Source organism: Dipodomys ordii, unplaced genomic scaffold (genome assembly GCF_000151885.1).
Source record: "Dipodomys ordii isolate 6190 unplaced genomic scaffold, Dord_2.0 Scaffold29, whole genome shotgun sequence".
Classification (NCBI taxonomy): Eukaryota; Metazoa; Chordata; class Mammalia; order Rodentia; family Heteromyidae; genus Dipodomys; species Dipodomys ordii.
The window spans coordinates 5,397,093-5,407,530 of NW_012267245.1; the positions used below are offsets into that span (position 1 = coordinate 5,397,093).

At 53.2% G+C, this 10,438-nt stretch overlaps 1 protein-coding gene across 1 annotated transcript in view; it reads right to left on the reverse strand.

The window, feature by feature from the left end:
• Klhl3 (kelch-like family member 3) overlaps positions 1-10,438 on the reverse strand; it is a 56,663-nt gene that overhangs the window by 7,863 nt on the left and 38,362 nt on the right. The window contains exons 8-9 of the mRNA XM_013016031.1: positions 1,841-1,958; positions 1,336-1,533 (exon numbers count right to left, since the gene is read on the reverse strand). Coding sequence (XP_012871485.1) covers positions 1,336-1,533; positions 1,841-1,958 — 316 coding nt within the window. The remainder of the gene's footprint in view (positions 1-1,335; positions 1,534-1,840; positions 1,959-10,438) is intronic.

The following is a 10,438-nucleotide window of genomic DNA, read 5'->3' on the forward strand; positions in this document are numbered from 1 at the left end:
GGCACAGGTGAGCTTCGAGAGGGCAGGGTGACTGGCACAGGTGAGCTTCGAGAGGGCAGGGTGACTGGCACAGGTGAGCTTCGAGAGGGCAGGGTACAAATGCAAATAGCTAAACACACACACCCCAATTCCATGTAAACGCCTTTTCCACTTCCCTTTCCGCTTTCTCCCGTTAGCTGAGAAGCCAGAAGGCCAAACACTGGCCTTCCAAGATGCCCCTCCCTCGAGGGGGTGGGGGAGGAGACTGAGCCAAGGACACCTGGGTGGAAACGCCAGGGGGGTTTCTGGAACTGGCCCTGCGGCATTACCTCTTCCTGCTGTGTATTGCCTTGGGCAAAAAATGTGTTGGCTGGAGTTACTGTGGCTCTGTTGTGACCCTGAGGGAGGGCCCTAGGGAACTGTAAATGCCCTGGCTGAGGTGCTCTGTAAAGAAAGCAATATCCTCCTGTTCAAAGCCATCTGTTAAGTCAGAGATTCTCCGGGTGCTACCAGACACACTATCGCCCTTCTGCCCTCTCATCCCCAGGTTCTGTGTGACAAACACAGCCTCTGGGGAGGCCACAGACCCTGAGCCTCAGGAGCAAGGGTGAGAGAAGGCCGGGAAGAAAGAAACGGAATCCAGACGAGTGATAAACACTGATTCTTCATCTCCCCTGAAGCCAAGGACGATGACTTTAGTGTAGTGGAGTTTCTGTCTTCGGAGACAACTATGTAGTGAAACAGAGAGAGACCAGCCCTAGCAGTAGGGTCTGATCTGGGCCTCCTTCAACCGCTGAGCCTCAGTTTCTCATTTTGTGCAGTGGGGTTTGGACCAGAGATCAAGGCTTCCTCCAGCCAAGGGAGCTCTTGTTCTAAGTCTTATCTCCCAAGGAAAGGAACAGGTTTCTAGACACAGTGGGGACATGGGAAACGGTGGGGGGGGGGAGGAGATGTGTCGGTTGCTATTGTGTTGCTAAGGAGGATGGCAGTAGAGCTTGGATCCCTGCTGTCCCCACAGGCCCATGTTTGTGGTACAGGCTCGTTCTCCAAGGAGCAACTGGAAAATGGTGGAGTTTTAGGGGAGGGAGAGCTGCGGAAGGGCCTCGAGTCTCTGAAGGAGCCACCGAAAGGGGTAGAGGATCCCAAATAATCATCGTGTGATATATAATTGGCTTCCCAGCCCTGAGGCCAGCCGTGTTTGCTCTGTCGCACACTCCCGCCATGATGCCCAACGCAACGGAGCAAGTCAGTCAGTCGCCCACTGGAACCTCCCGCACCGTGAGGGAGATGGACCGGTCCACTCCTGGGTGGACGGTGACCCGCGCCCCCCAGGTGGCGGCTGTGGCCCAGACCTACCCGTGCTGCCGTCGAAGCCCCCGACGGCGTAGAGCAGGTCATTGAGCACAGCGGCCCCCAGCGTGCTGCGGCGCTCCTGCATGCTGGCGATGGACGTCCACTGGTCCTTCCCGCCATCGTACACGTCCACCGTCCGCACCCTCAGCGAGCCATTGAACCCCCCCACGGCGTACACGTGGCCGGCCATGAACACCACACCTGGGGAGTAGCCAGCCAAGCGCGTGAGCGACAGACACGTGACAGGGGCCAGTGTGAGACTTTACACACCGGGAAGACATGATGGATCTCTGCACGCTATTTACCTGGATGGGTTTGAACTCCCAACCACGTGTGTGAGTGGAAAGCGGGGGGAGGGGGGGCGGGGAGGGAGGGATTGCTAATGTGGAAACTTCTCAGGCAAGAAGGAGCAAGGACTGACCCCCAGCATGGAGGGGGGACCAGCCAGGGGCAGGCAGCAGTGATCAGCCAGTGTGGGGCCTGGGGTATGGGGGGAGAGGGGGCCTACCTGCTCGGCATCTCCTGGATGGGAGTTCGGCGATCTGATCCCACCGGTCCTCCTCAAAGTCGTAGCACTCCACGCTGCGGATCGCTTTGGGCGCCTGGCCGCCAACCACGATCATGACCTCCAGGAAGACGAGAGCATCTTAGCTGGGTTTCCTCGGCTCTGGGGTTCGTGGGCGAGCAGGCCCTGGCTCAACCACGCGCTCACTGCCTCGGGTTTCTGAGTTTCCAGTTCGCAGAGCTCCCTAGATGGAGATGTTACCCCTAGTCCCCAGTAGGCACGAATATTCCAGAAAAAGCCAGCGTCTCCCTGGGCATTCCCAGAAGCCCCACTCAGCGTGATGGTGGGGGGACACCAAGCCACTTACAGCGTCTCAGTGCCCACGAGGATTTGGGGGGCTATGTTTCGTATCAAAGCAAACATAAAGCCATGCACTGGTGGCTCACTCCTGTCATCCTATCTACTCAGGAGGCTGAGATCTGAGGATTGAGGTTTGAAGACAAACCAGGCAGAAAAGCCCGTGAAATTCTTATCTCCAATTAGTCACCAACCAAAGCCAAAAGTGGCGCTGTGGTAAAGCACTAACCTCGAGCAGAAAAGCTCAGAGACAGCGACCAGGCCCTGAGTTTAAGCTCCAAGACTGGCACCAAAACAAACAAATGGACTTACACTTTGGAAAAGAGTATACAGAATTTAGATGCATTTATAAGAGAAATTTATTTTTCAAAACTATTCCTCGCTGGCACTGGTGGCTCATGCCCCGTCACCCTAGCGACTCAAGAGGCTGAGATCTGAGGATTGAGGTTGGAATTCAGCTGGTGGCAGGAAAGTTCGTGAGACTCTTATCTCTAATGAACCACCAGAAAACCAGAAGTGGCACTGTGGCTCAAGTGGTAGAGCGCTAGCTTTGAGGTGAAGAGCTGAGGGACAGCGCCCAGGCCCAGAGTTCAAGCCCCATGACTGACAAAAACAAAAAACAAAAACAGATGGTGTTCTGAAAAATAGGGTAACAGTACCATCCCTCCATTCCACCCCAGTCAGATGACAGCTACCACTGCCCGGCACCAGCAATGGCACCACTAAGAGGTAGACAGAAGTATCCGCTTGGGCGGATGAAGGCTCAGGAGCTCAGGGAACATATGGAGATATCCTGGGTCACCCAGCTATAGATACCAGAGCAGCCCCTGACAGCCAAGTCCTCATGATGGAGGACAGCAGCTGCCCTGCCCACCTCCCCCAGAGACAGGTCATCCATGATCCACGCAAAACTATCCCACTGTGTCTACGTGTCAGAACACGGGTCCCATTACATCAGTGCCTCGGAAAAACAACCTAACGGGTTGTGAATGAGCCCCTTGCAGTAGGATGGCCCAGGAAAACAGCGTTGTCAGGGTGTGATCTCGTGAACTGTTCGTGCTGGTGATACACACTTGGACGTATGTTTTGGGTGACAGCTCCTTACTGCAGGGGATTGTCAAAAAAAAAATAAGTGGGGGGAGTAGGGAGCTACTGCTCTGGTGGTATTAATGGAACTACAGAATTTAACTGTGGTTCTCTGTCATTGTGGGCTTCGTCATATGCTATTAACAAATGTACAATGGTCGAAGCTAACTACAGGGTTGATATTTTAACAAAAGGGGTGTAAGTTCTCACGTCCGCCCAGACACAGAACCATCCCTCAGGGGCATTGTAATACATGTGCAGTTAGAAACAGAAAAAAGAGGTTGACACTGGCCCAGGGCTGACTGACCGTTACCTGTAGTCTAACTGAGGCTCAGCGTGCATGTCAATCTTCCCTGGGCTGTAAAACCAGACTGCAGGGCTCATCCTGGTTACTGATACAGCTGGTGGAGAGGGAGCTGCAGATTTGCATTTTTAACACATTCCCCAGTAAGTTCTGAATTTATCCTTGGAAAATCACTTTTAATTGTTTTTGTGTTTTGGGATTTTTTTTTTTTGTGATCACTGTAGGGCTTGAACTCAGGGCTTGGAGGCTGGTGCTCTACCACTTTGAACCACAGCGCCACTTCTGGTTTTCTGGTGGTTCATTGGAGATAAGAGTCTCAAGGACTTTCCTGGCCTGGCTGGCTTCAAGACGTGATCCTCAGATCTCAGCCTCCTGAGTAGCTAGAAGGACAGGCCTGATCGGCTTTCCTGCTGACACGGCATTTGTAACTTTTGCCGCTGAGAAGTATGCATGTTGGATGCAGGAATGACCACCTACACGCGTGTCAAATCCCAAGAACAAGACCCTCAGCGGGCGTTACCCAACCCCTGCTTAAAATCCTACCCTGCCTGCCTGTCCTCGGATTCCCTACTTGCTCCCTGCCCGTGTATGTGGGGGAGGGGGGGGGAACGGCTCATTCGTGAGCCCACGGAGTCCACGGCCAAATGTGGGTCGCAAAGCAATTCAGAACTCAGAAGCTGGCTCTGGCGCCTCACGCGCTCCCGAGTGATCGGGCCCAGGGCAGGCCCCACGTCCACGCTGCTGCCACAAATACACGTCCTGCCTGGCTTAGCTCACACCACCCGCTGCGCCCCATCAAACGCAGCCTCCTTCCGGAGGGTTCTGGATTATTCCCCAGCAGGAATGCTTTGCTTGGGTAGGCAAACCCTGCCTAACCCAAAGGGCCCGGCCCGGCGGAAGGGCTCACCCCGTATTCCTACGCGTCGGTCCTCTCTACCAGCACTGCCCCTAGCTGTGGGCAGTTTAAAGTCTGCAAGATTTTGCAAGTGTTTCTCTTTGAAATCGGACTTCTAGAGCGGGGGAAGGAAATCAAACCAGACTTGAGGTTTCTTTGCACAGTGATTTCAAGCACCCAGCACCCTGGTGTGTGCCATTTCCTGTCCCGCCCCGCCCCCTACAAGCAGGCACACACCACACACACACACACACACTCTCTCTCTCTCTGATCCCTCCCCTTGAACATAACTTCAGGTCTCAGTCTACATGTCTTCCCCTCTGAGCTACCTCCTCTGACTTCGTGTCTGAGTTGTGTGTCCCTCCCCCGCGAGGCCATCTGCCCTTGTGAACGCCCCACAGTGAAGTGACATTGGTGACTTGTCCACCCGCCCCCTTGTAGACAGCGAGCCCGACCCAAGTGGGAAAGGAATCCGCCCCAGTCTCTGGGGTAGCCCTAGGGTCCTTGATGTTACCAGGTAAAAACAGAGGATCCCAAAGCTCAAGTGAAATAAAAACTGATCAGCACATTCAAGGAGATAAAAGTCGGGGTGTAGGGGGTCGGGGAGAAAAGATGCAAAGCTTTCTTTGCTTAAGTCATACTGGAACACCAGATTGCAATTGTGGCCGCATGCTGGAAGAAACATGTAGCATAAAAGAGAAGGACCAAGTAACGTAGAAAGAGAAAAGAAGAATTCTTCTCTGTCCATCTTCTGACTCAACCACGGGGAAAGGAAGATTTGCTCCTGACTTACACAGTCGCAAGGCACCTCCTATCAAGGAGACGGGGGGGGGGGGGGGGGGGGGCCAGGGGTGGGTAAAAGCCTCTAGAAATTCTTTCCATATATGTTCACTTGGAGAAAAAATCCTGATCGCTGAGAATCACAGTCATATGGAAACAGTATTATAGAGATGGACATGTGTTTACATCCAAATGAAGAGTGAGTATAAGGACAAACACAATACAGGTTTTCCGAACCAATTTGGACAAACACGATACAGGACAGGTTTTCCAAACAAATTTGTGTGTGTGTGTGTGTTGGTACTAGGACTTGAACTTAGGGTCTTAGTGCTGACCCTTCGCTTTTTCACTCCAGGTTGGTGCTCTACCTCTTGAACCACACCTCCACTTCTGACTTTTTGGCGATCCGTAGCTCATGGACTTTCTTGCTCATTCCAGATTTAAACCAAGATCTTCAGATCTCAACCTCCTGAATGGCTAGGGTTATGAGCCCGGCTAAGTACTATTCTTCTCTATGGAAAATCTGATAAGCAGCCATGGGGGGGGGGCAGGGTATCCACTGTGGCTGTGCAGAGTTTAAAAAAAAAAAAGAAAGAAAGAAAGAGGGAGAGATCAATTTCGTTATCTTAACTACTATAGCGGAGTAGTTTCCATAGCTACCAGCTCTTACTGCACGGGCAAGTTCCCCGTGTATTGTTCCATTCCTGCAAGTGCAAACTTCAGCTGCTGGGGACCGCAGGACGTTTGAGCAAGGAAAGATCTGAAGCCTTCTCCTCTTGCACCTGTCGGTCTTGTTTCTGGAAACCCTCACTCACAGGTAGTTTCCAATTACTAACGATTTATGATGACTTTCATGGAAAGTATGGAATCAAAACAGCTCACTGAATGGCTGCTACCGTCTTTTCATTTTTAAGGGGTCAGGTCTCACTATGTCAACCCAGCCTCCTGGGTTCAAGTCATCCTCCTGTCTCAGCCTGGGGCACCCCGTAATGCAGGCCACCTTCCCAGGAATGATCATTTTTTTTAAAACTGACCTGTCAAGGATTATGGGCAAGAAAGACTGGTCATACAGGAATCACAATAGACTGATCAAAGCTGAGCGCCAGTGGCTCACGCCTCTCATCCTAGCTACTCAGGAGGCTGAGATCTGAGGATCGTGGTTAGAAGCCAGCAGCGGTAGTAAAGTCCGCGAGACTCTGATCTCCAATGAATCACAGAAAAAGCTGGAAGTGGCGCTGTGGCTCCAAGGATAGAATGTTAGCCTTGAGTAAGAGCGGCTCAGGGACAGCACCCAGGCCCAGAGTTCAAGCCCCAGCACGGGCCGCCCAAAATAAAAGACTGATGATTTGAGGGCTGACATGATACCACACGCGACGTTCTTGCCGTGTCTGGTTCTGACCCCAGGAGCAGCTACAATCCTCACCGCCGGCCGGACTCCATGCCCCAGGATTGGTGTTAGACATCACCCAAGGAATACACTTCTCTCTGGAAGGCCAAGGGGCTGCTGACTCTGGAGACATTAGTGAGACCGGGAAGAGACTATGGGAGTTTTTGGAAAACACAGGTCCAGCACAGCATGTTTTTAAAATGTATTTTTAACGCATGTCCCTCTTGCTGGCCCTTCCTGAAATGACACCTACGCTGTATCAGCAAGTCCCAGATATCAAATTCACCAGGCAGAGGGGGCGGCGCCAAGCTCTCCAGCTCTTGGTGCAGGGGGCGGAGACTCTAACCCTGACCTCGGGCCATAGGAGCCACTGCGATCTCCACTCAGAGTGTGTCCAGACTCGCTCTTCCACAGCCAGTTGGGTGAGCTGGGCAGAAGGCAGGCCCAGCCAGTCGGTCCCTCGGGCCAGGGCAGGAAATGAGTCTCTCTTACCCTGGTACGTGGGGCCGTAGGGCTAACACCAAAAATTCGTCGGCGGGAGGGCGTCCAGGCGGAGACGGGAGGCTCGTCCACGCAGGTTCCTGACAGGTAGTGGACGCGTGCGCGACGCAGACACGGCGGGGGGGAAAGGGGGCTGAGAGCTGGCGTGTGAGCAGTGACGGCTCAAGGGGAGAAAATGGACAAGTGGGGGGCGGGGGGCTCTCAGGTCAGACACTCGTGGGCTCAGGTCCCAACTCGAGTCAGCGGTACGACCCACGGGCCACACCCAAAATGTCGCCACCACTGCCTGCAACACAGCAGACTGTAGACCAATACGAGAGGGATCCGTACAAAGCCACGGGTAGGAGACTGACCACCCAGCGGGCACCTGCTAATCCCAGGGCTGAGGATGGACACCCAAGGGTGTCTGCCAGGGAGCCGAGCATGCTGGGAGGGAGCCAGTCGCCCCCTCTTCCAGCCCTGCCGGGGGTGTGGATGGGAGGAGGCCACGTAGGAGGGCTGGGGTGGCTGAGAGCCAGCCTCTGGTTACCCATGGCAACCCAGCTTCCGGGAAAGCGCTGGGTGGCAGACGCGTGTGCGTGGCGTGGGGGACAAGATGATGCCATCAGCCGTCCGGGCTGGAGTGTGTCAGCGTGATCTGCGTGTCTGCGGCTTGGGGGGAAGGGGGGAACTCAAGGCAGAACCCCGTTCCTTCTGGGGAAGGGACCTGGCTGTGGGACCTTCTCTGTTTGAGAACTGGGAGAGGAGCGGGGGTATTCCGCGCCGCCCCTTCGTTCCTGCACATCTGCTCTGTCCGGAAGCCAATCCGGACTGAATTCATGAAAGCCCAGGCTGGCATTCCCCGGGAACTCCCGGGCTCCTCCTTCAACCAGCCCCACCGTCACCTCTTCCTGCACTGATCTGCTCTTTGACACACCCTATCTTCCCTTTCTAACAGAGTCTCACAAATCTCCAGAGGGCAGGAGACCTGTGTCCTCTACCTCCCCCTTCCCAGCAACCCCCTAAAAGGCTTTTTGTGGAGTCTGAAGGGCAATACAGTGAAGAGGCATAGCTCTGGCCTGGTGCCAATCATCCTGAGCTCAAATCAGAGCTCTGCCATCTACCAGTTGTGCCTTGAAGCTGGGTCACAAAGTTCCTCAGTCTTCCTACACTCAGACATAGAACCTCCTTCCTCATCTCTGGAGTGTGGCTTGACCTTGGTGATTTCTGTCTTGCCAAAAAAAAAAAAAAAAAAGTGATAGGACCTTAGGACAAGAAGTTATTAAAAAAAAAAAAATAGTGGAAGCCAGGCACTAATGGCTCACACCTGTCAAGCTAACAGGAGGCTGAGCTCGCGGGATCACAGTTTGAAGCCAGCCTGGGCAGGAAGGTCCATGAGACTCTGATTTCTGATTAACCACCAAAAAAGCTGAAAACGGAGGTGTGGTCTGAGTGGTAGAGTGCCAGCTTTGAGCAAAAAGTTCATGGTCGGGGCTCAAGCCCTGAGTTCAAGCCCCAGTATTGGGCATTAAAAAAAAAAAATGGCAGAAGCTTCTGGCTTTGGTATGTCTGCTCATTTTCAGACTCTGGAGAACCCTTAGCTGTGGGGGGGCGGCCAGCAAGCAATGAGGAAGAAAGTGGGGTCTGTCCTCCGTCACCTGAGAGAACTCAGATGCTGGCCCAGCCTTAGACAGATGCACCTGTGAATAGCAGCTCACTGTGAAAGACCCAGAGCCAGGATGGCCCAGTGAGGCCGCTCTGGCTGGGAGGCCTGTCCCACCGGAAATGTGACACAGTCAAGGTTTACCGGACTAATCTGAAGTGCCAAGATAGAGACCTAGCTCCCTCATGAGTAAGTGGTACAACCAAAGATCTAATTTCCTATCTGCGAGATGAGGATGACTAAAAATTAAGAACGTCCCACTGGGAGTGAATGTAAACCACTCATCCCAGCGTCCAGCTCATGGGAAAGTGCTCAGTAACTGGAGAACATCACAGTGACAAGCAGTAGCAAGAAGGCTTATAGCAGTGCACCCATGGCTCATGCCCGTCATCCTAGCCACTCAGGAGGCTGAGGTCTGAGGGTCACAGTTCAAAGCCAGCACGGACAGGAAAGTCCATGAGACTCTCCTCTCCAATGAACTACGACTCAGAAATCCAGAAGTGGTGCTGTGTGGCTCAAGTGGTAGAGCTCTGGCCTTGAGCTGAAGAGCTGAGGGACAGCGCCCAGGCCCAGAGTTCAAGCCCCATGATTGACAAAAAAAAATAAAATAAAATAAAATCTTAGAAACAGAAAAAAAAAAAAAAAGTCTGGCTTCCAGAAATACAGAATTGGATTTAAGTTGCTCTACTGCCCATGAAGCTATAAAACACCAGAGCAAGTCAACGTATCTCACTCAATCTCCTCTTCCTCCAGACATCGGGATTTCCAGACTCATTAAGGAGACAAGATAATGTATATTTAGAGCTCAGTGCAAGAGGTAAACAAAGAGGCTGCTCACCAATTAGCATTTAAACAAGACCACTGTAACGGGGTGAATGCTTTGGGCACAGAGGGCAATAACCCTAACCCTCCCTCCCCTTCCCCCCTCCCCCTGGAAGCAACAAGATACAAAGGATGCTGTGCTCAGGCTGGCCATGAGGGGGTGGGCACCAGTCACCATATGTTCACATTTGCCCGAGAGACAGCTCAGGCCTTGGGACCTGCAGGAAGTCCTTTCTACCCTTCCTTCTCCATGCCCCTAAAGTTCACAGCTGTATGCACACCCGGACTTGCAGGTTGTATCCTAAGTGTCCTTTCCTGTCTGTCTCCCCTCCCCATAGTCTGGGAGACCCCTGATAAGGGCTGGGTTCACATGCCAGTCTTCATGCTGACTTCCCAACCAAAGCATGTGTTGGGTGGAGTGAATAAGTGCATGCACGCCTGTGTGCGTGTCTAAGCGACCGTTCACAGCTGGTCACTGGGTTGGGGAGGTGTGTGTTTGTGCGATCTAAGTGCCTTAGGATCCTTCACATCCCACAGGGCTTAACAGCTGGGTTCCTTCAGGGCTGAAGGGTGGTGTGCATGGAAGGGAATGTTCTAGAGCCAACCTACATTACAGTGTCCCAAAGGGGACCTCTGTCCTCGCTGTGTCGATGAGAGTGCGCACACGTGTCTGCGCAAGGGCTGGGTGGTGGCCACTGAAAGGCCACCGTGTTACTTCTTCTTTGGAAATAGACAGCTCTCAGTCAGGTATTGGTGACTCACGCCTTGACCCGGTACTAAGCAGGCAGAAAAGTCCATGAGACTCTTATCTCCAATGAACCATCAAA